Genomic DNA, 24,966 nt, shown 5'->3' with positions numbered 1-24,966 from the left:
AACATGCAATGTAATTCATAGGTTAAGTAGATGATTAAATCAGAATTACATAAAGTTTGTACTCAAGCTAGATTGTATGGCAAAGTAACTTATACGGAAGACATGCAGTTCCAGGGAAATTGTGAAAACAATCCCACTCTACCCTTCCACTGTTGGGGTATGTGCCCACTATCAGGATCCACTGCATCCTGGACGTAGCGGGTCCTGACCTGTGGAGCCACGAGTCTCCTCCGCAGGAGACCACAGCTGCCCGTGCCCACGATCGGGGCTCAGGCAACTGCAGTCTCTCTCTTCTATTCTCCACACTTGCGTCTCCACAGCAAAGAATTCACGTGCTTGAGGCTCAGAAAGCCGCACTGCTGGTCAGTTTACGATGCTGGCCGTACACACACAGTGGGCATAGGATTTCTAGAAATTCCATCCACTGTGATTGTACTTTACAACGCAGCCTTTTCGACGCAGCTGACACATGCAGCATCCAAAACTATGTGAACCCTGATCGTGTGCACGCAGCCTTATGATGCTTTGCCATCCTGACGTTTCATTGCCTTTTATCCCACCGTTAGGTCATAGCCTTCTGCTTTGCTTTAGCAATGTGGCTACTTGGGGAATTGGAACCTCATTCTCATCACCCAGTGGCAAAGGAAACGAGACTTTCAAAGCTGTGTCTGATTGTATATATCTGATTGTGTGTGTGTATGTATATATGTATATATATATATATATATATGCATTATACCTTCCGTATTAAACGGAGGCCAAAGTCTCTGTCACTGCAACTCTATTCCCTACCCAGCACTGCCGCCTCCTGCTGCTTGACTAGCTGTCTCTCTGCTGTGACACTTCAGGCAGCGGAGCTGTAGGTCAAGATGGTGGAGGTGTCGCTAGACAGGGAATAGAGCTGGAGTGACAGAGGCTTTGGATTGACAAATAGTTCTTCATCCTCACTTGCACATTGATTCAAGCACTGATTTCTCTGTAATGAAGTAACAAACTGCCATGTACAAGTATTGGAGAACTTTTCTTTGAAACAACTACATGGGCATATAAATAATTTGGGGTATGAAATCCGGCTGACAGTTTCCCTTTATTATTAGTCAACTGTACTACAAAAACATCCCTATGACTATCTCCATGCATTTTTTTACTGCATCACGGAAAAGTTTAAATATGTGTAACACCAGGTTATATCAATTCTAAAGGTTGAATAACATAAACCCTTTCATACTTTAGCATTTTGTCTAATTTATATTAAACCATTCACCCTGATCCTGTCCTGAAATATAACAACAACCAAATACACTTTTGTGATCTAGTTCTTTCATGTGACTACCTAATAAAATAGAATTATAATACACTTACATAGAGTTGCATCCATTGTTATTGGCCAGGGATTGGGGTTCAGCATTGTTGGAGGCAAGGACAGCATCTACGGACCAGTGGGCATCTACGTGAAGACAATATTTCCAGATGGTGCTGCTGCAGCTGATGGCAGGCTACAAGAAGGTAAGTGTGCTCAAAGTGGCTATAACAGATTTATTTATTTTTTCTAGTTGTGTACATAAGTTTAAAATATTTGCACAATCTATTCCTTTTTTTCCTGTTTTTCATATGTTTACATGGAATTCGTGCTTGCAGCGTGTGACCTATTGGTGGCACTCTGACCACAGTTATGATTGTTATGGCATCATGGAGTTTTGCTAATTTAATTAAATAATATGTATGGAGGGTAAAGTGTGAGTGTGATTATTTAGTGTATAAATGTCCCATGGAGTTTCGCCAGCTGTCATGGGGGTATCAGTCTCTGTTTACATTGCAGATTCTAATACTCCACCTGATGGTTTCTCTGGTGTCTCTGATCAGCACAGGCAGATTTGGGTGTCGACCTTCTGTGTGCTTCATCATATTCAGGCTAGCAAGAGTAAACCTTTGCTAGCCTCCTTGTTATGCTGTTTTGATCACATGTTGTGAGGAAGCCAATCACATCTGCTCCTCTCATATTTAAGTTTGATGAAATCTTCTAGCTATGCCAGCTATAGGTTATACTGTGCTGGTCTGTGTGTTTTGATGTCTCAGACTGTGTGGAAAGTCTTGCTTTTTGCCTGGAGTGGTTGTGAAGTTTACCCATCGTCTTGTGGTTTCCTCCCTGCTCTTGTTTTACTCCTTATCTGTTATTGTTTTATACCTTTGTGTGTGAATGCTCTGTGACAGAGGTACGACTTCATCTGTTTATTTTTATTAGTTTAATCTCACTCGTGTCCTGTCCCCCCTTGGGGGAGGGAGTATCAGATCAGTGCTGCAGGAGCAGGGCCAGAAGGGAGACTCTGGCATCCCCACATTTAGAGGCTTCCCTGAGTCTAGTGATAGCACAGTGCCTTCTAGCCCAAGGCAGCTTAAGGGTATGTGCGCACGTTGCTTTTTACCTGCTTTTTACCTGCTTTTTTGCTGCTTTTTCTTCTGCGCTGTTTAATGCCAAAATGGATGTGTTCTTCTATTCAAGCAAAGTCTATGGGAATTTGGGTTTCTTGTTCACACTATGTTGTTCAAAATGCTGCCTTTTTGTGGCAGAACTTTGGTCAAAAACTCAGCTTTGCAGTGCAAAACCCAAATGGCAAAAACAATTGACATGTTGCTTCTTTGAAAAGCTGAGTTTTTGACCAAAGTTCTGCCACAAAAAGGCAGCATTTTGAACAACATAGTGTGAACAAGAAACCCAAATTCCCATAGACTTTGCTTGAATAGAAGAACACATCCATTTTTGCATTAAACAGCGCAGAAGAAAAAGCAGCAAAAAAGCAGGTAAAAAGCAGGTAAAAAGCAACGTGCGCACATAAAAGCCCCGGTTTCCTGATATCCCCATAGTCATCGGACAATAAAGATTAACTTCCTTTTAAGGTGGAAGACGAATGGAAAAATAAAGTATATAACTTGGCTACATAAATGGAGAACTAGTCACTTATCCAATCAGTGTAAATGGAACATAGGTGTCTGCTTATAACAGCGATTATTAGATTAAATTGCATTACAACATACAAAAATACTGCTAATTGGTCCAAATGTGATTTACTTTTCAAAGTGTTTTGTTGCAGGGGATGAAATTCTGGAACTTAATGGAGAGTCAATGCACGGTCTAACGCATAATGATGCACTACAAAAATTTAAGGTATGAATTACTATCCCTAGTGAAGATCCTTATTAACTTCAGGCTAGTTTCACACTTGTGTTGAACGGCATCCGTTGCTATCCGCAGCCTTGAGGAATTACGGTAACCGTTGCGGGAAAGCGTTTCATTCCTCATAGACTTCTATTAGCTACGGATAGCAACAAATGGCCTTGCGTTGCATCCGTCAGCCGACGCTGCGATGCATCCGCCTGGCGGATAGAACGCTGCATGTAGCGTTTTTTTTGCGCTTGGCGGAGCGTCAAAAAATGCAACAGTCAAGATTCCGTCGGCAGCCGTTGTTTTTATAATTGAAACCTATGGTGGCGGATTCCATTAGAATCCGACATTTGACGGATTCCGTTAACGCAACCGTCTTTACACAACTGCGCATGCCCAGATGAGTAAAGTGAAGGAAAAAACCTATAACGGATTGCGTCATTTTGTACGATCTGTTGCATCCGTTGTGCCACTATATGCAACGCATCCGTTGCATCCGTCACACAACGCAATACAATGGATGACGTTCAGCGCAAGTGTGAAACTAGCTTTAGAAAGGTAGTGGACTGTCATATCAAAGGAGACACAGAAATACAGGAAAGAAAATCCCTAAATAATATTTTCGGCACCATGCTAATCATCCCAACAGTACTTTGGAACTGAGACACTTGTGAAATACATCACATACTCTATGATAATACTCTACCCCAGAGTACAATTCCAAAGGGTGTGTAACCAAATATTCAGTTGAGGGTGCCAACAATATTATTGTCTACATTTTTGTAGTTTTGTGTGAAATTATGGTATTTCTATTTTACCTTTTTTTGGTTTTTTTTTGTGTTGTTCCAATATACACAAAGGAAATAAAAATGTGTATAATAAATCACATGTAATTACAATAATTTTGTGGGAGAAATACTTCATTTTTAGAACAATTTCAAGGGTGTCAACCACTTTCAGCCATGACTGCATACATGTAAATTAGATCACATTTATGGGAGAACCTGTCATCACAATTTTGTAATGTAAAGACATGTAATGGTACTGTAATACTGATTACATTGATGCCTTTGGGGAAGAAGAAATCCGCTTTGCTGTTCTTCTGTAATCATCCATTTAAAGTTTTCAACTAATCATGTCCTCTCCTTTCTGATTGGAGCTCCTTCGCCTGACTGCGACCTTTGAATGACAGACAGGTCACTACTGAGATATCAAACAGAGGAAGCAGATCATTCACAGACCGAAGGCAGGCAGAGAGGCCAGGGAATCACAGACAGGGAGGAAAAATCTAGTGCACTGTGCACCGAAATCAAATGAACAGAAAACTTCAAATGGTGATTCAAGAAGAACCACAAAGTGGATTTGTTCACCAAAGGTATCAATGAACTCAGTATCACTTTGCCATTACAACCATGTCTTTACTTTACATTACAAAATCATGCTGACAGGTGCTCTTTAAGGTGTATTTTTGGAAACCTGAGCACCAATTGGACAGTACATGGATATAACACTGGGTGATATCCATATTAACAGAGACACGTGAAAAGGCACTATAATGTCTGTGTATGCTATCAATGAATAAATGGATAGCACAAATACATGGAAAAAGAACTTGTGAATGGGGCCCGAAGAAGTCCTCCAGTTGCATTTATTAATCTAAAAGCTTTAAGCCATTTAAATGAGTTTGCTGATTAGCTTAGGCAAGGTTCACACTTGTGTGCTGTTCTGTAACAAAATAGAAAAACAGAGATTTGAACACTAGACTGAATCATGCCTCCCCTGTGAAATTTCTCTCGCATGTGATAGCAATGGAACGCAAGGGAGGTAGGGTTCATACTTTTCATAATGCTCAACCAGGTCTCTGCTTTGCTTATTCTGGACAAATACGAGTCACAGAAGGACAAAGGAGACCAAGTATGGTGACTAAACATAGGAACAGTATTGTTACGTTTCGGTTAGGAGGTAGAGGGTTATTGTAAAATATTTGACAATATATTCTCTAGAAGCTCATCTTTAACAATATTCAAATATTATGCACAGCACAAAAATCAGATTTAGGCCGGGGCCACCCGGGGACTACTGCGATCCTCGCATGACACTCGGCTTACACTGGCAGCACAGTGGGAGCCGAGTGTTATGCGAGGGTCAATGCGACTGAGGTCCAATCATGCGATTGGGCCACAGCTGCGGGGGGCGGGCCGGCACTGAGGAGGGGAGGGAGGGATTTATCTCCCTCTCTCTTGCGTTGCCGGCTATTGCCATTCTCGCTCTGCACTCGCATTACACCGGTGTTTCTCTCACCCCATAGACTTGAATGGGCGCGAGAGAAACAAGGATCGCATTACACCCGCAGCATGCTGCGACTGTTTTCTCGGTCCGATGAGGGTTGAGAAAATAATTGCTCATGGGTGCTGGCACATAGAGTAATATTGGTCCAAGTGGAATGTGATGTTTTATCGCATTCCGCTTGCTCCGATTTTCATGCCGTGTGTCTTAGGCCTTAGTACAATAATTACGTAAATCTACCTGTTATCTTTATAAATCCTTATAACACAATGTATTAGTTTTTCCTCGAATGTTAATTTAAAAAGTAACTAAACTTTCTTCTGTCTCAAATTTAGCAGGCACTTGAATTGCCTGCATATTGGTGGGGTCCATGTCTGTGTCCATGAGACCCCCTCCAGTTGTGCTATAGATTCCGTAGTTCAGTAGATAGGAGTGTGCAGCTCTTGTTTGAGCGTGCACTCAGCTCGGAATATGTATTCAGTAAGAAGCATGGGCTGTGCACTCTTGTCTCCTGAGCTGCGCACATTTCAGGGGTCTACTGCGCAATAGGTGGAGGTCTAAGGACTTGGATCCCCACAAAACTACATGCAATTGAATTGTTTACAAAATCTGAAAAATGAAGAAGGTTTAGTTACTTTTTAAGGATTCATTATATCGTGCATTATTTACGCACAGAAAAAAAGAAAAGGCCTCAAACATCTACTTGAGCAATCATGAAAACACATTTTTGTGTTTACTAGCTCACTTGCTTCTTGCTGTGTTAATACAATGCCTATGGAATATAAGTACATGATACACTGTAATGTGTTATCTTCAGCAGGTGAAGAAAGGAGTGATCACTCTAACGGTTCGCACAGGACTCAGCGCACCAGATATCATCAAAGCCTGCAATTCTCAAATGGTTCGCTCCAAAAGCTCCAGCACGTGTGTAGTGAGAGAGCATAGCCCGCTGCAACCAGAAAGCTCCAATCCAAATGATAGAGTCATTATGGAGGTGTCATTACAAAAAGGTACTAAATAAACTGTAAATGTGTCAGTTAAATCTCTGGCGTACGGACTACTACCTACAGATGCTACCCGCCATACTGTGTGGTGGCCACTGCTGCTGTGGTGCTGCGTCTGTGCTCTGGGGCAGTATAGCCCAGACCTGAGGAGGCTATGATCGATAGCAAGAGTGCGGTAGGGCTCCCGAGCCACTGCCTCTGATGGAGCAGTAGCACTACACCTAAAAGGTTATGGACTCAGTAAAAGATTTGTTTGACTTGACACTGAATATATACATTCTGATCATAATGTTAACTAAGTACTATATGGAACGGTGGTCCTTGTCTTTATTTTTTTCTACAGTTATGGTATACAGATATTATTCAGATACTACCTCTCTGTTTTAAAGTGGCTACATATTATAGTACATATAGAATTTTTTACATACATATTTTTTAAACACAGTACTGTATAAAGGTTTTAGGCAGGTCTGTAAAACATGCTTCAAATTAAGATGGTTTTCAAAAATAGAAGTGGTAATAGGCTGATACAGGGTGAGAAACAACCTGGGTAATCAGAGGCTAGTTAAAGGGAATCAGTAAGCAGGTTTTTGCTACCTCATCTAAGAGCAGCATAATATAGGCAAGGAAATCCTGAATCTAACAATGTCTCACTTAGATTACTGGGTGCAGACATTCAGAATGTTTAGGTTTAGATATGTCACAGGGTATGTAATGATAGTACAGGGGCCCTTAGGCTGGCCCTCAGGCTTGAGATCCTGCACTGCCCCCTATCTCAGGGGTAGGCTTGATGGTAGCCAGGTCTGAGCCCCTAGCATGACCCTAACTCCTGTCTGAGTCCTAATCTTACACCCCCTCTCCCACACCCTTGTGGCAGGCCAGAAAATACAAAGACAAAACCCCAATAAATGACACGGGCAAGGAAAAACGGAAACTTGTTCATACAGCACTCAAAACACACAGGAGAGACAATATGTGTACTGGAAAACAACAAAAAAGGTAAGGAAGTAACACACAACAGGGGAACGCTCACACCACTCAGAAGCGCAACACGGATCACCATTAACAGGATAACCACCAAGACTGGGATCGCTGGAGCTTATGCTGAAGCTATCATTGGCACATACAGGAAGAAAGCCGTGCTTTAAATAGGGAGGATACAACTTTACGTGGCAATCAGCAACGTGAGCACTTAGGTCCTGCTCACCAGTCTGCACAAATTAACTGCTGCAGAGCTGAAGACCAGTGAACCTGAACCAGCCAACGCATGGCTCTGGCTGAACAATCCAGAAACCTCAGGTTGCTTGTCAGATTCTGAGGTGTGAACACTGAACAGAGTCTGATGATGCTGTGCCAGCAGGTGTGTGCAGAGCTGAACATCGCATGACAAGACATCTAGCAAAGCTGAGAGCTGCCCTTTCCACACCAGGCTCTGCATAGAGATCGTACATTGACAGTGAGGTGTCAATCAGAGGAGGGGGGGGTGCCAGACTGTTTTGCCCATGACATTGTAGTCCAAGCAATGAGAAGTCCTATTGTATCCTGTTGCTTAAGCAAACATACCAAATAAACAACAGATCAGACCTTGACAAGACAGGCATCCCTGAATTCTATGATTTAACTCTTACAGCATGCTGTCTTTAGCTTACATAGCAAAAACCTGCTGACAGTTCCCTTTAAATGCTCAGTCAAGACCTGTATGCAAATAGCTTCTTCAGATGGAAGACAACTTGAACTTTGGCACCACCTATTGGAAGTAGCAATTCTAAAAAGTCAATATCAATCCTTTAACAAGCCTTGCCACATGACTTAGGATAAGAAACCATACTAGAAACTCCATTGGCAGACATGTGTTTTGGGATGTTGACCCTCGTCAGTGCAAAAGGGGATCATTTCTTCTTGCAGAGAGTGCCAAGCTGACATAAGGAGACTTATAGACTTAGAGACTTATTGCAGTTAGAAGGGGCAACACCCTGAAACACCTATCTACAAATGGAAGATTTTTTTACTTTTTATCGTATGTTAAATGGTAAAGTTCAATAAATCAATGATATTGACTTTTAGGATTGTTACATTAAAAAGGTGGCACAAGATATCAAGCCCTCTTCCTTCTGAAGATGTTATTTGCATATTTTAATTCCCAGAGGAGCATTGCATGTCCCATAAGTCTCCTTACACTAGCTTGATACACTCTGCAGGGAGAAATGTTCCTCCTTAGACCCCCAGTTAGAAGCCTCTCAGCTAGCCAAATCTGATCTCATGCTTTGCAATCAGGAGGGGCAATATCCCAAAACACCTGTCTACAAATGGAGTTTCCTGTTTGGCTCCTTATTTTAAGTCATGTGGCAAAGATCGTTAAAGGGTTGATATTGACTTTTAGGATTGATACTTCCAATAGGTGGCTCAAGAGTCAAATTCTTTTCCTTCTAAACATGCTATTTGTATTTTTAAATTCTCAGAGGAGCATTTCCTGGCCTATAAGTCTCTTTCTCCAGCCTGGCACTTGCCACAAAGAGAAGCATTCCCTCTGAGAACCTCAGACAAGAACCAGAGCAATTAACCCCTAATTTTCATGTGAATGGAAATGCTAACTACTCCGGAAAGCAGCAACAGATAAAAGTTGTACATTTCAAAGACCTGCATGCACATATGTCTGGTTTGGGAGAGTCAAACTTTGCGACAGAATCCATTTAATAATTTATTTTTATCAATTAACAAAAGACAAAGAGAATGAATAGAAGAAACCCCTAAATGAAGTCAATATTTGGTGTGATGGGCCTTGATTTCAAAACAATACTTCTATGTATGATAACACAAAGTAAGGGCTTTTGTAGGATTATAGTCAGGTGTAACCAATCAATTATACCAAACAGGGGATAATGGTTATCATTTTCATATGTAGGTTGAAACATAGATATTTTCTGAAAAAGAAACAGCTTTGTAACAGGAAAAAGGAAATGGGCAACATTAAAGGGAACCAACCAACAGGATTTTCACATATTAGCTATGTTATTACAGGGGGAGGAAGTACAGGGGGAGGAAGGCCGGGCAGCAGACAGGAGTGGGAATAACTAGCAAAACCTGAAGCACCTATCAGATATTCCATTGCAACTCTCATCAAATAACAGTGCATTTCACAAACTTTACTTGCCTATATTTCAGAAAGTATACATCCGATCTCACAACTACAGGTATGTATAGAACCAGCATGATAGCGCCAGTATAGCACTGGCATTAGGTTATATATGAAAATACTGCTGGGTGGTCCTCTTTAAGCACTATAGATGCAGTGGTCGACCAAGGAAACTTAGGGCTGCTTTACACGCTACGACATCGCTAGCAATTGCTAGTGATGTCGAGCGCGATAGCTCCTGCCCCCGTCGTTGTAACGATATGTGGTGATTGCTGCCATAGCGAACATTATTGCTACGGCAGCGTCACACGCACATACCTATGCAGCGACGTCGCTGTGGCTGGCGAACCGCCTCCTTTCTAAGGGGGCGGTTCGTTCAGCGTCACAGCGACGTCACAGCAGCGTCACTGAACCGCCGTCCAATAGAAAAGGAGGGGCGGAGATGAGCGGCCGGAATATCCCGCCCACCTCCTTCCTTCCTCCTTTTCCGGTGGACGCAGGTAAGGAGATGTTTGTCGTTCCAGCGGCGTCACACATAGCGATGTCTGCTGCCGCAGGAACGACAAACAACATCGTTACTGCAGCAGCAACGATAATTGGGAAGGGACCCTCATGTCACCGATGAGCGATTTTGAACGTTTTTGCCACGATTCAAAATCGCTCATAGGTGTCACACGCAACGACATCGCTAAAGCGGCCGGATGTGCGTCACAAATTCCGTGACCCCAACGAGATCGCTTTAGCGATCTCGTAGCGTGTAAAGCCCCCTTTAGTGCAGCGGATGAAAGACACATTATACATACTTCCTTTCAAAATTGGAAAATGTCCATCAGTACTAGCAACTCAGAACTGGCAGCAACCAGTGTGACCCAGGTAAAACCATCTACTGCGTGAAGAAGTCTGGTCAGAAGTGGACTTCATGGAAGAATTACAGTAAAAAAAATTATACCTACAACATGGAAACAAGGGCTAATGATTCAACTGTGCATGGAAACATAGGAACAAAAAAATGACAGCTGGTACTCAGGGACTGATGAAAGAAAATGTGAAATATTTGGATGTAATAGAGGGCAGTTTGTTCACCAAAGGGCTAGGAGGGGTACAATAATAAGTGTCTACAGGCAATAGTGAAGCATGGTGGAAGGTTCCTTGCAACCTTTGGGTCTCCATTTCAGCAAGCGGCATTAGGGATTTGGTGAGGATTAGTGATGAGCGAGCATGCTTGTCACTACTCGGTACTCGCACGAGTATCGCTGTACTCGGGCTGCTCGGCGGGGACCGAGTAATCTCGCGATACTCGTGCTGTACTCGTGGTCTTCATTTCTGCATGTTGGCGCTCTTTTGAGAGCCAGCCCTCATGCAGGGATTGGCTGGCAGACCACTGCAATGCCACAGCCCTGTTAGTTGTGGAATTGCAGTGATTGGCCGGCCTGCACAGCGTGACCGAGCCTTTATATCGGCCGGCGCGCTGTGCTGTGCTCACAGCTATCCAGACTGTCAGTGCAGGGAGAGTGTCGCTGATTCAGGGAAAGCTTTGCGGCCCTTTATAGCTTTTTCAGTTGCAGGGCTGCAAACAGTGTGACCAAAAGTCCTTCTCAGGACTATTCTAGTTGTATACAGGCAGGCAGGGTATAGCCAGGTCGGAGTACAGTAGCAGAGTCCTTCTCAGGACTATTGTTGCTATATACAGGCAGGGTATAGCCAGGTCTGAATACAGGCTAGTGACCAAAAGAGTCCTTGTCAGGACTATTGTACCAGTATACAGGCAGGCAGGCAGGCAGGGTAGTGGTGACCGTATACCAGCCTTCATCATATCTGGGGCTGGTGTACACAGTGTAAAACAGTCCAGATAGTGTCTGACTTGTCTGTAATTGTCGCTCCCCAAAAAAACCTGTTAGGTTCTTATTGCGTCCGTGCTTGGTTTTTAAAACCGCACGTGTGTGCCTGTTGGTGGCAGCGTACAGGTGCACTTGTGTGCAATTTCCAGAAACTTTGATATAACGCACAAGTAGTGAATATACACGTCAGCAGTGCACAGCATTGCAAAATGCGCAAGGGCATTGGCAAGGAACAAGGAAGTGGACGTGATGGTGGTGCAGGCAGAGGCCGAGGTCGTGGGCAAGCTCTAATTTCGCCACAACAAAGGGCCACATCTAGTCGCTCGCACGTCCTGTCCCAAATTCTTGGGGACCGCAGCAGTACACCGCTCTTGAACCAAGACCAGTGTCAACAGGTTGTTAGTTGGATAGCAGATAATGCTTCCAGTCAGATTGGCACCACCACAAACACTCTGTCTTCCACACGGTCAAGTGTCAGTAGCCGTGATACTGCACCGCACATTTCTGAACCTGATCCTCCTTCCTACCACCAGGCTGAGTACACGTCCTCCTCGGACATTAATGATCCCACACTTGGACACTCGGAAGAGCTGTTCACGTTTCCATTCACACATTCTGGCCTCTCGCCAGCTCATATTGAAGTGGGTCATGAGGAGATCGTCTGTACAGATAGCCAAATATTTGAGCAGCCACGTTCTCACGAAGTTGGCAACGTGTCCCAACAAGTGGTGGACGATGATGAGACACAATTGTCAGGAAGTCAGGAGGAGGAGCAGGGTGCGGAAGAGGAAGACGACGTGGTGGATGATCCAGTAACTGACCCAACCTGGCAGGAGGATATGCAGAGCGAGGACAGCAGTGCACAGGGGGAGGGAGGCGTAGCATCACAACAGGCAGTAAGAAGCAGGGTGGTGGCCCCAGGCAGAAGTCAGGCAACCGTTCCCCGGAACAACACGACGACACAAGGTGCCTGTACAAATGTTAGGTCTTCCCGAGTCTGGCAGTTTTTTAAGTTGGATCCAGATGATTCAAAAAAGGCCATTTGCAACACCTGCCGTGCCAGCATCAGCAGGGGTACCAAAACTAGCAGCCTGACCACCACCAGCATGATCAGGCACATGTCAGCCAAGCACCCGACTTTGTGGGAAGTACAACAGAGTCGAGGAGCAGTGCTTGCTGATGTCACTGCTACGTCTTCGCTGGTTGTGCATGCGAGCCAATCCTCTGTCCATGCTGCCTGCGAACAAGCCTCCTCCACTCCTGCACCTGCAGTTGCCTACGCAGAAAGAACACCATCATCAAGCACGTCCTTGTCCCAGCGCAGCGTTCAGTTATCCATTCAGCAAACCTTTGAACGCAGGCGCAAATACACTGCCAACACCCCACATGCCACAGTTCTAAATGCTAACATTTCGCGACTGCTTGCGCTGGAAATGTTGCCTTTTAGGCTGGTGGAGACAGAAGCATTCCGTGACCTGATGGCGGCAGCTGTCCCACGTTACTTGGTCCCCAGCCGCCACTATTTCTCCCGGTGTGCCGTCCCCGCGTTGCATAACCACGTGTCACAAAACATCACACGTGCCCTGAACAACGCTGTTTCACCCAAGGTCCACCTAACCACAGACACTTGGACAAGTGCTTGTGGGCAAGGCCGCTACATCTCGTTGACGGCACACTGGGTTAATATTGTGGAAGCTGGGACCCAGTCTGAGCGAGGGACGGAACACGTCCTTCCCACACCAAGGTTTGCAGGCCCTACCTCAGTCAGTGTTTCACCCACACTCTACAGCTCCGGAATGTCATGCTCTTCAGCCTCCTCCTCCTCCTGCGCATCCTCATCCACTGTGCCCTCCACACCAGTCACAAGCTGGAAGCACTGCAGCACTGCCTCGGCGAAGCGGCAACAGGCTGTGCTGAAGCTAATCTGCATAGGTGACAAACCCCACAATGCAGAAGAGCTGTGGACAGCTCTGAAACAGCAGGCAGATCACTGGCTCACACCTCTGAACCTAAAGCCAGGAAAGGTCGTGTGTGACAATGGCCGGAACCTGGTGGCGGCTTTGAGGCGAGGCCAGCTGACACATGTTCCATGCGTGGCCCATGTGCTCAACCTCGTGGTTCAGCGGTTTATAAAGTCATACCCAGAGCTGTCTGATCTGCTGGTAAAAGTTCGCCGCCTGTCTGCACATTTTCGAAAGTCACCTACTGCTTCAGCCGGCCTTGCCGGCTTTCAGCGCCGTTTGCATCTTCCGGCTCACAGACTGGTGTGTGATGTCCCCACGCGTTGGAATTCAACTCTGCACATGTTGGTCAGGATATGTGAGCAGAAGAGGGCAGTTGTTGAGTACCTGCATCACCTAAGCCGTCGGGAAATGGGTCAAACTCCACACATAACACCTGAGGAGTGGAGATGGATGTCAGACCTATGTACCATCCTCCAAAACTTTGAGGACTCCACCAAGATGGTGAGTGGTGATGACGCCATTATTAGCGTCACCATACCGCTACTCTGCCTTCTAAAACGGTCTCTGCTGAAAAACAAACATGATGCATTGCAGGCGGAGCGCGATGAGTTGCAGCAAGAAACAGTAGTGGGTGTGGGTGATAACACACAGCCCAGCCTCGTCTCATCACAACGTGCAGTGGAGGACTATGACGAGGAGGAGGATGAAGACATGGAGCAACTCTCCGGCCAAATTGAGGATATGACATGCACACCAGTCATATCCTCGGTTCAGCGTGGCTGGCCAGAGGACAGGGTAGATGAGGAGGAGGAGGAGGAGGAGGAGGAGGACAGCATGTTCAGTCATCTTGTTGGTCAGGCTACTGAAGTCCTGGCTGTTAAGAGTCTGGCGCACATGGCTGACTTTATGGTAAGCTGCCTGTCTCGTGACCCTCGCGTTAAGAACATCTTGGCCGACAATCATTACTGGTTGGTAACACTGTTAGACCCACGCTACAAGGAGAACTTTTTGTCTCTTATTCCCGTGGAGGAGAGGTCAACCAAAATGCAGCAGTTCCGGAAGGCCATACTCACGGAAGTAGGCAAAGCATTCCCCTCACAAAACGCTAGCGGCATAGGTCAGGAATCAGTGGACAACCGAGGCGTACAGCCGAGAGAGGCACAAGTCCAATCCGCCAGAGGTAGGGGAACAGTCTTTAAGATGTGGGGCAGTTTTCTCAGCCCCTCACGTACCACAGCCCCTGAGGTGCGGGGTAGTGCCACAAGAAATCCTAAGTTTGCCCAGATGCTGAAGGAGTACCTTGCAGATCGAACAACTGTACTCCGACATTCCTCTGTGCCTTACAATTATTGGGTATCCAAGCTGGACACGTGGCATGAATTGGCTCTCTACGCCTTGGAAGTCCTGGCCTGCCCTGCTGCTAGCGTTTTGTCAGAGCGTGTTTTTAGTGCCGCAGGTGGAATCATTACAGATAAACGCACCCGCCTGTCAACTGAAAATGCTGACAGGCTGACTCTGATCAAGATGAACAAGGGTTGGATTGGGACAGACTTCACCACACCACCAGCAAATGAGAGCGGAATTTAAAGTTTGCCATGTACCTCCACTCACCCATGGGTACACACTTCTGGACTTTGGATAATCGCTGGACTGCTCCTCCTTCTCCTCATGCGCCACCATGATGATGACCGTTACAAATTGCAATACTTAGGCCTTTGTTTCAGGTATACCCCCAGTGGTAAATTTTTTCGCCCATTCTTTGCAGAATGGACATTACAACGACAGGAGACCCGCTCCTTTGCAATGGGAACAATGTTTTGAGGCCCTCATGCACGTCTCTACCCAGGGACAACGTGGAGCCTCCCAATTTTTGGCTGCCCTGCCTAAGGGCTATACTATAATACACCCACTTCCTTAAAATGGACACTTAATGTTTTGAGGCCCTCATGCACGTCTCTATCCAGGGACAATGTGGAGCCTCCCAATTTTTGGCTGCCCTGGCAAAGGGCTATACTGAAATAGACCCACTTCCTTACAATGGGCACTTCAGGTTTACAGGCCCTCATGCACGTCTCTATCCAGGGACAATGTGGAGCCTCCCAATTTTTGGCTGCCCTGGCAAAGGGCTATACTGAAATAGACCCACTTCCTTACAATGGGCACTTCAGGTTTACAGGCCATCATGCACGTCTCTATCCAGGGACAATGTGGAGCCTCCCAATTTTTGGCTGCCCTGGCAAAGGGCTATACTGAAATAGACCCACTTCCTTACAATGGGCACTTCAGGTTTACAGGCCATCATGCACGTCTCTATCCAGGGACAATGTGGAGCCTCCCAATTTTTGGCTGCCCTGGCAAAGGGCTATACTGAAATAGACCCACTTCCTTACAATGGGCACTTCAGGTTTACAGGCCCTCATGCACGTCTGTATGCAGGGGCATTGGTGAACCTCACAATTTTGGACTGCCCTGGCAAAGGAAAATACTACAAAGACTCAGTTCCTCAAAATGGGCACATTAGACTCAAGAGGCCTTCATGTACGTCTCTTCTCAGGGACATCGGAGTGCCACACAATGTTTTCACGTAAAATCTTTCATGTATTAATCTCAAAAAGTAACATACACCAGCTCTATCTCACTATTGGGTATGTGCCCTTAACATTTCCGCCATGAAAAATCATTTTGGGGTCATTTTGGAAGGTTTTCTGGTGAGTCCGTAAAAATGGCGTAAAACGCGGACAAAATTGTTCACAGCTGTGACTTTTCAGTGATAAATGCTTCAAGGGGTCTTCCCCATGCTGTTGCCATGTCATTTGAGCACTCTTCTGAGACTTTTGTGCCATTTTTAGGGTTTCTCCATGCTGCCGGGGGGTCATTTCACAAAAATACTCGGGTCTCCCATAGGATAACATTGGGCTCGTTGCTCGGCCCGAGTACACGAGTATCTTGGGAGGCTCGGCCCGAGCTTCGAGCACCCGAGCTTTTTAGTACTCGCTCATCACTAGTGAGGATTAATAATGTCCTCATTGCTGAGAAATACAGACAGATACTTATGCATTCAAATTTATTCTACCACGAGACATCAACCCAAAACATACAGCCAATGTCATTAAGAACGATCTTCAGGGTGAAGAGCAATAAGGAGTCCTGGAAGTGATGACATGGCCTACAGAGCCCTGATGTCAATCTCGATTCTGTCTGAGATTACATAAACAGACACAAGGATTTGCACAACCCTCTATCCACAGATCTGTTAGTTCTACAAGATGTTTGGACCGTCCTCCCTGCTGAGTTCCCTCAAAAACTGGCAAGTGTACCTAAAAGAATTGGTTGTGTTTTGAAGGCAAAGGGCGGTCACAGCAAATATTGATTTTATTTAGATGTCTCATTTGTTCATTCTCTTTGCATTTTGTTAAATTATATAAATAAATTATTAACACTTCTATTTTTTAAGATATTTTTACTTTGCAGCATTTTTTCCATACATGCCTAAAACATCTGTACAGTATGTCAGAAAAAAAGGCATAAGCACCTTATAAACCTGGTGTTCATTCTGTAAACATTGTATGGCACGGTGGCTCAGTGGCTAGCACTGCAGTCTTGCAGCGCTGGGGTCCTGGGATCAAATCCCACCAAGGACACCATCTGCAAGGAGTCTGTATGTTCTCTCCGTGTTTGCGTGGATTTCCTCCAGGTACTCCGGTTTCCTCTCACACTAGAAAGATATACTAATAGGGAATTTAGATTGTGAGACCCAGTGATGCTGATGTATGTAAAGCGCTGTGGAATTAATAGCGCTATTTAAATGAATTAATATTATTTTTTTTTGCATTGGTGCCTAATATCTTTCATAAATATAGAGCTAAATTGACTCCATATAGCACTAAATCCTATCTCTCTTAAAATGGTAGATAACAGAACAAGCTGCCTGCAGTCACCACTAGGGGGAGCCTAGTGTATATGAATTCATACAGTTACCACCATATAACTCAAAACAATCTGTAATAATCTCATCAATCCCTTTAGTGTTACAGGCAAGAAAATAGTGAGATTGTCACTAAATATGTGGGTCCACTAAGTCTAATATAACTCTGTAGACATGGTAGACATTTCATGGAAGTTGCTTGCTGAAGCCTACCTTTAATATGAACACCTGACATAGATGTGCCTAGGCTGTTCCCTGTCAAAAGTGCCTAAAACATCAGAACTGGACTAAGGGGCAATGGAAGAAGATGGCCTGATCTGATGAACCACAATGTTTTGTTTTCTACATAATGCTGATGGTTGAGTTTGTACAAAGTGATGGTACCAGAATACACTATGGAAGCAATCATGCTAATGGAGGCTTTCTGATGCGGTTGACCATTCATACCATTATTCATGTGAATGATATTTTTACTTGTACCTTAACATTGTTGCAGACCAAGTATTCCCCCTTATGGCAACAATATCCCCTATATCTCCGTAGGTTTCTTAGACTTTACTCAAATTGATTTTCCCAATTTTTGTGTTTTTACTCCTCGGGCTTGCAAACATTAAACATAACAAAATTAATGTTACTCATCAGATCTGCTCTCTTTTGCAGTCCTTAAGGGTGCTTTACATGCTGCGACATCGCTAGCGATAGCACTCGCTCCCGTCGTTCGTGCGACATTTGGTGATCGCTGCCGTAGAGAACATTATCGCTATGGCAGCGTCACACGCACATATGTACCGCCCCGGGGCTCGGCCGGCTGCCGAGCCGCTCGGATCTGTGCTCGTCGGTGGGTGGCTCGAGCTCCTCCCGGACCCGGGGGTCACGTCGCTCTGAAGGGAAGCTGGCGCTACGTGTAGGGATTTCGGTGGGGAAGGTTCATGGCCGAGGCCGTGGAGTTTAGGGATGTAAGTTCGTGACGCCACCTACGGGTTGTGGTGAAGGTAGACACCACCGCTGCCATTAATTAGGCTCCCGGGGAGGGTTTTATGCAACCTGGTGTTGACCCCTCCGTGGGCAGGGGGTGATGGCCCCGGGGCCCGGTGGTTGTGAGGTGCGGGCGAGATTCTGTGGTGCGGTGCGCGGCCCGAGGGCACTGTTGTACTCACTATGACAGATACATCAGAGTCTCTGGTAAACCAAAAAGGATGGTGGTCAGTGCCCGCAGCCGGCTGTGCTTTGCCCCTTTCTCAGGTTGGTGGTTCCTGCCTTTCTCCTCCACCTCTGTGGTAGAACTTTACTGCCTATGCTTCAGCAACAGTAGTCCGCTCCCCGGCTTTGTGTGTCAGGGAACCCGTTTGCCTGCAGGCACTGGCCCGTGGGATCTCTCTGCCTGTGCGGTGGCTTTCTATCCCCCTTGGTGGGCTGTTGCCATCTTTCGGGTCTTGGGACGGGAAAGGACCTAAGGTCCAGACCTCAATCAGTGAATTTGGTGTGGTCCAGTGGCTTCTGGATCTCGTTCTGCATCTGAGAACCCCTCCTGGTGCTCCGGTTTCCAGTTGGCTCCCCGGTTCGGTACCGGCGGGCCACTACCCTGTCCCCGTCCCTTACAGTTCCACCAGCTGTCTTCCCGGCTCCTGCAGGCGGCAACCACCGTCTGCCTCCTGGTCACAGGGTATCTGGGCTCCTACCCAGATCCCTGACAGATGTTAACACACTGCTACTACTCTCCTTCACCTCCACAAGTAATCTGCTGTGTTTTCCCACCTCAGGCTATCCGAACTCCTCGGAGGGCGTGGCAACCACCTGGCCCCGCCCCCGGGTGTGAACGTCAAGACCTGAGAGGGGTGACTCACGGTTTTTAGGTTGGCTGGTTACACTTTTTTAGGGGCTGGTGTTTGTGCAGGGGGTCTACCTGTGACTACCTGGCTAGTCCAGGGCGTCACACATACCTTTTGAGCGACGTCACTATGACCATCGAACAATCCCTCCTTCAAGGGGGAGGTGCATTCGGCGTCATAGCGACGTCACTTCGGCGTCACTAAGCGGCCTCCCAATAGCAGAGGAGGGGCGGAGATGAGCGGCCAGAACATGCCGCCCACCTCCTTCCTTCCTCATTGCCGGTGGACGCAGGTAAGGAGATGTTCGTCGTTCCTGCGGCGTCACACATAGTGATGTGTGACGCTGCAGGAATGACAAACAACCAGCGGCATGCACCACCAATGATATTATGGAAAGGAGCGACGTGTCAACGTTCAACGATTTTTGACGTTTTTTGTGATTGTTGATCGTCGCTCCTTGGTGTCACACAGAACGATATCGCTAATGGCGCCGGATGTGCGTCACCAACGACGTGACCCTGACGATATATTGTTAGCGATATCGTTGTGTGTAAAGTACCCTTTAATCTTTATTGACAGACTGCAGTGATCCTGGTGACATCACAACTGCACTAGATGTCACCACTGCAGCCAATCACTGGGCTCAGCTGTGATTCTGAATGAGATCACTGAATCCAGTGATTGGTTGCAGCAACCCCATGCACTAAAGTCAATCATATAAAAGTTAACTCCTATTCTTATAGAATAAGAAGATAACTTATTGCTTTCTAGAGGCCTTAACAATGGCTTTGGATCTACAAGGACAGGCAAGCTCAGTATTGAGTGGAACATAAGTGAGAATGCTCGAAATCCATTCTTTGTCTACAGGACTGTCAGAAGTAGAGCACTGCACTTAGCAATCTCCGGCAGTTCCATAGACAAAGCTCAAGAATGGCCACCTTTGCTCCATGAATGTAGTGCTCTGTAGAGCTCCATCCTTGTAGATCCAAAGCACTGTCTTCAAGATTGCTAGGGATCCCGGCTGTCAAACTTCCAGCAATAAGTACTTTACCCCCAATCTTATGAATTGGGGATTGCTTGAAACTCTTTTTAGTTTGAGGTGGCTTATTTTTAGGTTTTTGTATACCAGTTCATCTTGTATACAGTACATGTACTGTATTTTGCAAAATACCCCACACTTCCCCCGCAAAAATGTATGTTTGGTGGTAACACACAATTTGTTCAGTCATACATTTCTTCTGAGGATGCTGTACAATCTAAATCTGTACATTTGGAGAGAGGTCTACCAGAGCTTCTCTTACCATATGGACAGGGATTAGCGTCATCACAACCACGCGTGAACCTAAATGTAGAACACATGTATTACCCATGTTAGAATCAAGGCTGAGTTTAGAAGGCCACTGTCTGGTTCAGTTTCTGCATTCCTTTTTGGATTTTAAAAATAGGAGATGCATACAAAAGTTATTAACCCATTTTTAGATGGAATTGACACAACAAACACTGAGACATAGAAGGGATCCTTGCCATGCTGCGCTGTAATGTTCTTGTTTTTTATTTCTCCAGAGTCTGGAGTTGGTCTGGGTATTGGATTGTGCAATGTGCCAAACTGTGGCAGCATTTCTGGAATATTCATCCATACACTTTCTCCAGGATCTATGGCCCACATGGATGGACGTCTAAGGTATATCTTTCTTAATGTCAATATGTGTGTAAAGTGAACCAACGAAATGTGTTTCCTAAACAAAAAGTGAATATTTCTTGAGTAGTGTAATATTGTTACTATAACGCATACATATATATATATATATATATATATATATACATATATATATATATATATATTCCGTTTTTCAGTAATTAAAAAAAAATAAAAAAAATAAACAACTTTAAAGAGCAGACATTTTGTCCAGATACTTAGACCACCACTGATCATTACCACAAAGGGGCAGAAGCTCTAAGTGAATGGATGCTCTCTTAAAGGGAATCTGTCACCAGGCTTTTGCTGCACCAGCAACATGATGTAGGCACAGAGTCTTTGATTCCAGCGATGTGTCACTTACTGGGCTGTGTGTTGTAGTTTTGATAAGATCACTGTTTTATCGGCAGCAGATCTAGGAATTCTCTGAATGCTGAGCTGTGTATAACCCCAGTCATACCACTGATTGGCAGCTTTCTGCGTACACTGTGCATAGGCAGAAAACTGCTAATCAGTGGTGGGGAGGGATTATACAGAACTCATAAATATGGAGCACTACAAAAACAAAAAAACAATAGTTGAATAATCTTTGCTTTGTTCATTTAACTATTTTACTGCACTTGGAATTTATTTCCTTTATTCTTCACATTATGTGGTAAAATGAACGGCATTATTCAAAGCTGCGACTCTTCTGACAAAAAAAGCAAGCTCGCATACAAATATGTCGAAAGAAAAATAAGAAAGTTTTGGTTTGGAACAAGGGGAGATAACAAAAGCTGGTAATTACGGGGTTAATGATCACGGCTGCTCCTCTTACGGCTTTCAGCTGATAATTTTAGGAGGCGGTAGTCCCCACGATAGCCCTCTCTGAACACAGCTTTGTTTCTTTGCTATTCAGACATGTTCATTTTGGGTTAGATTACACCCGGCAGAGCGCGGCTCTGGATCTAATGTTCAGTGATAGTGTACTGTGTGTACTTTATATGATGTACTCTGCATACAGTATAACTTGCTCACTAGTGGGAAACTTGAAAATTTCACTTTCAGTGTTGCTTAGAGGTTCCCATTTTTTTTCAATAAATTACAAAACACTTTGTCATTCTTCCTGTTTTGCCCAGTGTGTAAGCCGGCCTGGTGATGTGTCTAATCAGCGGATAATTCTGTAGAATCTGCAAAAATAAAAGCGTTATTGGTGCAACCTGTGAAGGCACACGGGTCCTAAGAGTTAAGGGGGCACTCCATCTCCAAAGTGCTGTAATACTCTACTTTCTGAGACTTTGCTTGGTCAATTGATGGGGGTCACCCACTTGGCTGCATCTGAGAGGTAGCGCACATGAATGCACTTAGTAAAAAGCTCATCAGTTTTTCCACATCCATCATAAACCACACTTCAGTATCATACACTACATCGCCCCTTCCAGCTTAAAGGCACACACATGGATTACAGTCTGTAATCTTTCCAGTTCACCCGCACAGGTGTGGATATGCCTCCCCACAGACGTATCCTGCTGACCACAATCAGATGAAGCAAACCCTCTCTTCTTCCAGGGGGTCCCTTCAGAGAGGTTTCTGTGCCTCTATCCTGAGTCCAGCAACCTCTTCACTCTCTGAGTCTGCCTCTCAGATTACCGAATTTGTAGTCCGTAATGTTTGCGGTACGCCCGCAGTGGCGGTATGGCAGCCTCCGCAAACTCACATCCAGCCGATTAAAGCAAACCCTCACCTTCCTCAGCTGGGGTTTCTTCTAGAGGCTTCAACCTCTATGAGATTAGCAGTCTCTCCACACTGGCTCAGAGGCTGCTTCTCAGGCTATGTGCCCACTTTGCGTTTTTCCATGCGTTTCCGCAGCGTTTTCAACTACAGCGTTTTAATGCCAAAATGCATGCGTTTGGATTTACAAGCAAAGTCTATGGGAAATAGGGATTTCTTGTGCGCACTTTGCTGTTCAAAACGCTGCGTTTAATTTGAATAATTTTGGGCAAAAACTCAGCTTTTAAAGAAGCAGCATGTCAATTGTTTTTGCCATTTTGGCAGCGTTTTGCTAACATTGGAGTCAATGAGAAGATGCAAAACACATTCTACATCAAAATCCTAGCGTTTTACATGCTTTTTGGATGCAGAAAACATGCGTTTTTGACATTATAATAAAGGCATGATATGTCCCTTTAAACACACACATAGTCCAACAATTAAAATTATGAAAAACATTAATTTAACGGTATTTTCTACATAAATATTAACAAACATTTATCATTTTAATAAAATCAGCTATTTTGTTTATGATTATAATCTTGATATTTGTTAGCATTTTTTTCCATTTTTTCATAGTGTTTGAATATTAAAACTTTATTTAGCAGTGTATTTGTCATCAAAACGCATCTGACTTTAAGCAATGAAAAAGCATGTAAATCGTGGTAAAACGCGGCCAAAACGCGGTAAAAACGCAAGCGTATTTATAGGTTTTTTGTGGTCAAAAGCAATTTTGGCAAATACCATTTCTGCCAGAGGATGCGTTTAGAACTGCAACTACCTCAACGCAACGTGGGCACATAGCCTCACACACACATTCTCTGACTCAGCATATGCCAAACAACCTCATTAAGACACGTATGTCAGACTCACGCAGGGGTGGGGTATGGGGATGGCCAGTCCTACCCATCTCTCTAACCATTCATGAACCTGGGCCTGTAAAGCCTTGAGCAAACGTGGCACTCCAGTCTCAGGAGGTCGGTCAAACGTCTGTTGTCCATAAGTACTCCAAAAATGACTCCAAAAGTTGAAAAAAATGATAGTATATAACTTATGTTCCATTAGCAGAGGGGTTTTTTTGGCAAATTTTGAAATAATGTTTTTTTTGCATTTATTTATCTTTAGGAAAGGTGATGAAATTGTGGAAATTAATGAACATGTTGTCACAAACAAGTCCCTGAATGAAGTATACGCATTGTTAAGCCATTGTCAACCCGGCCCAATGATTATTCTGATCAGCAGACATCCTGATCCTCAGGTAACAGAAGTCATATTAAGCAATAAATAATGATAGTGTTAGATATCTCTCATCACCGTGTTGAGTGTAGCGTGAACTTCCACCTTGTCTAAATTCAGAGCTTGCTTTTTCTGATACAGAGCTCCAAATTGCTTGCTTTACCATATATTGGAAACTAACTTTCTGTCTGCAACGGAAACTAAAGGGAGCATGGAAGGTTATTGCATCCTTTATTATTGAGTCCATAGTAGCTCTCAATGGTAGCAGCTGACAGCATGATTTCTATTAAACCTTTATGCGTAAATTGACTACAGAGCTATGCATGAAAGAAAATATTAAAGAGTACAAAAGATAAATCATGGCACATATTGGTTTAAAATTTGAAGGCATTCTCTTTAATTTTGAGTGCTGATCTTAGCAGTTGATTTTACTGCATACTGTACCCTGCAATGGCCCCAGAACGTGGGGGAGGAAGTAAAAATGTCCATATGTGTTTAAGTGTTCTAAATTTTGTCTGCATAAATAGATAAAGAGATAGACATAATCACAATGAAAGCTATATGACAAAACCGCAATACAAAGTGCAATATGAATTATATAAAATGTAAAGTAATAAGGGTAGACACTCCAAGAGCAACACATATAGTAGTCTGCAAGGTCACAAAGGAGCCCAAGGTACTCTCTAAGCAACTAAAGGCCTCATTAGTTATGTTGATGTTCATGAGCCATCATCAGAAGGACACTGAACAACAATGGTGTGGATGGCAGGATTGCAAGAAAAAAGCAACTCTCTTCAAGAATAATATTGCTGCCCATCTGCAATTTTCTGAAGATTTCCTGGACGAGGTTGAAGGCTAATGGAACAATGTTTTGTGGACAGATGAGACTTAATAAAAAACAAATATATTCCCATCTCACATGTGATGGAGCATTGTCCTTCATGAAAATCATGTTTTTCTTTAACGATCTCGACTTCTTCCTGTACCACTGCTTGAAGAAGTTGTCTTCCAGAAACTGGCAGTAGGTCTGGGAGTTGAGCTTCACTCCATCCTTAACCGGAAAAGGTCCCACAAGTTTATCTTTGATTATACCAACCCATACCAGTGCCCCACCTTCACCTTGCTGGCGTCTGAGTTGGAGTGGAG

General features: G+C 44.6%; 1 protein-coding gene across 4 annotated transcripts in view; it reads left to right on the top strand.

Moving 5' to 3' along the window:
- IL16 (interleukin 16) overlaps positions 1 to 24,966 on the top strand; it is a 160,927-nt gene that overhangs the window by 92,169 nt on the left and 43,792 nt on the right. For 2 of the 4 annotated variants that reach the window (XM_075345862.1, XM_075345861.1), the window contains exons 7-11: positions 1,392 to 1,506; positions 3,090 to 3,163; positions 6,267 to 6,456; positions 20,703 to 20,820; positions 23,710 to 23,842. In XM_075345862.1, coding sequence (XP_075201977.1) covers positions 1,392 to 1,506; positions 3,090 to 3,163; positions 6,267 to 6,456; positions 20,703 to 20,820; positions 23,710 to 23,842 — 630 coding nt within the window. Of the gene's footprint in view, positions 1 to 1,391; positions 1,507 to 3,089; positions 3,164 to 6,263; positions 6,457 to 20,702; positions 20,821 to 23,709; positions 23,843 to 24,966 lie in introns of all 4 variants that reach the window. The other 2 variants (XM_075345860.1, XM_075345859.1) reach the window with 1 other exon arrangement.

This window comes from Anomaloglossus baeobatrachus, chromosome 4 (assembly GCF_048569485.1).
Source record: "Anomaloglossus baeobatrachus isolate aAnoBae1 chromosome 4, aAnoBae1.hap1, whole genome shotgun sequence".
NCBI classification, from domain to species: Eukaryota; Metazoa; Chordata; class Amphibia; order Anura; family Aromobatidae; genus Anomaloglossus; species Anomaloglossus baeobatrachus.
This window is presented reverse-complemented; position numbering and strand designations above follow the sequence as displayed.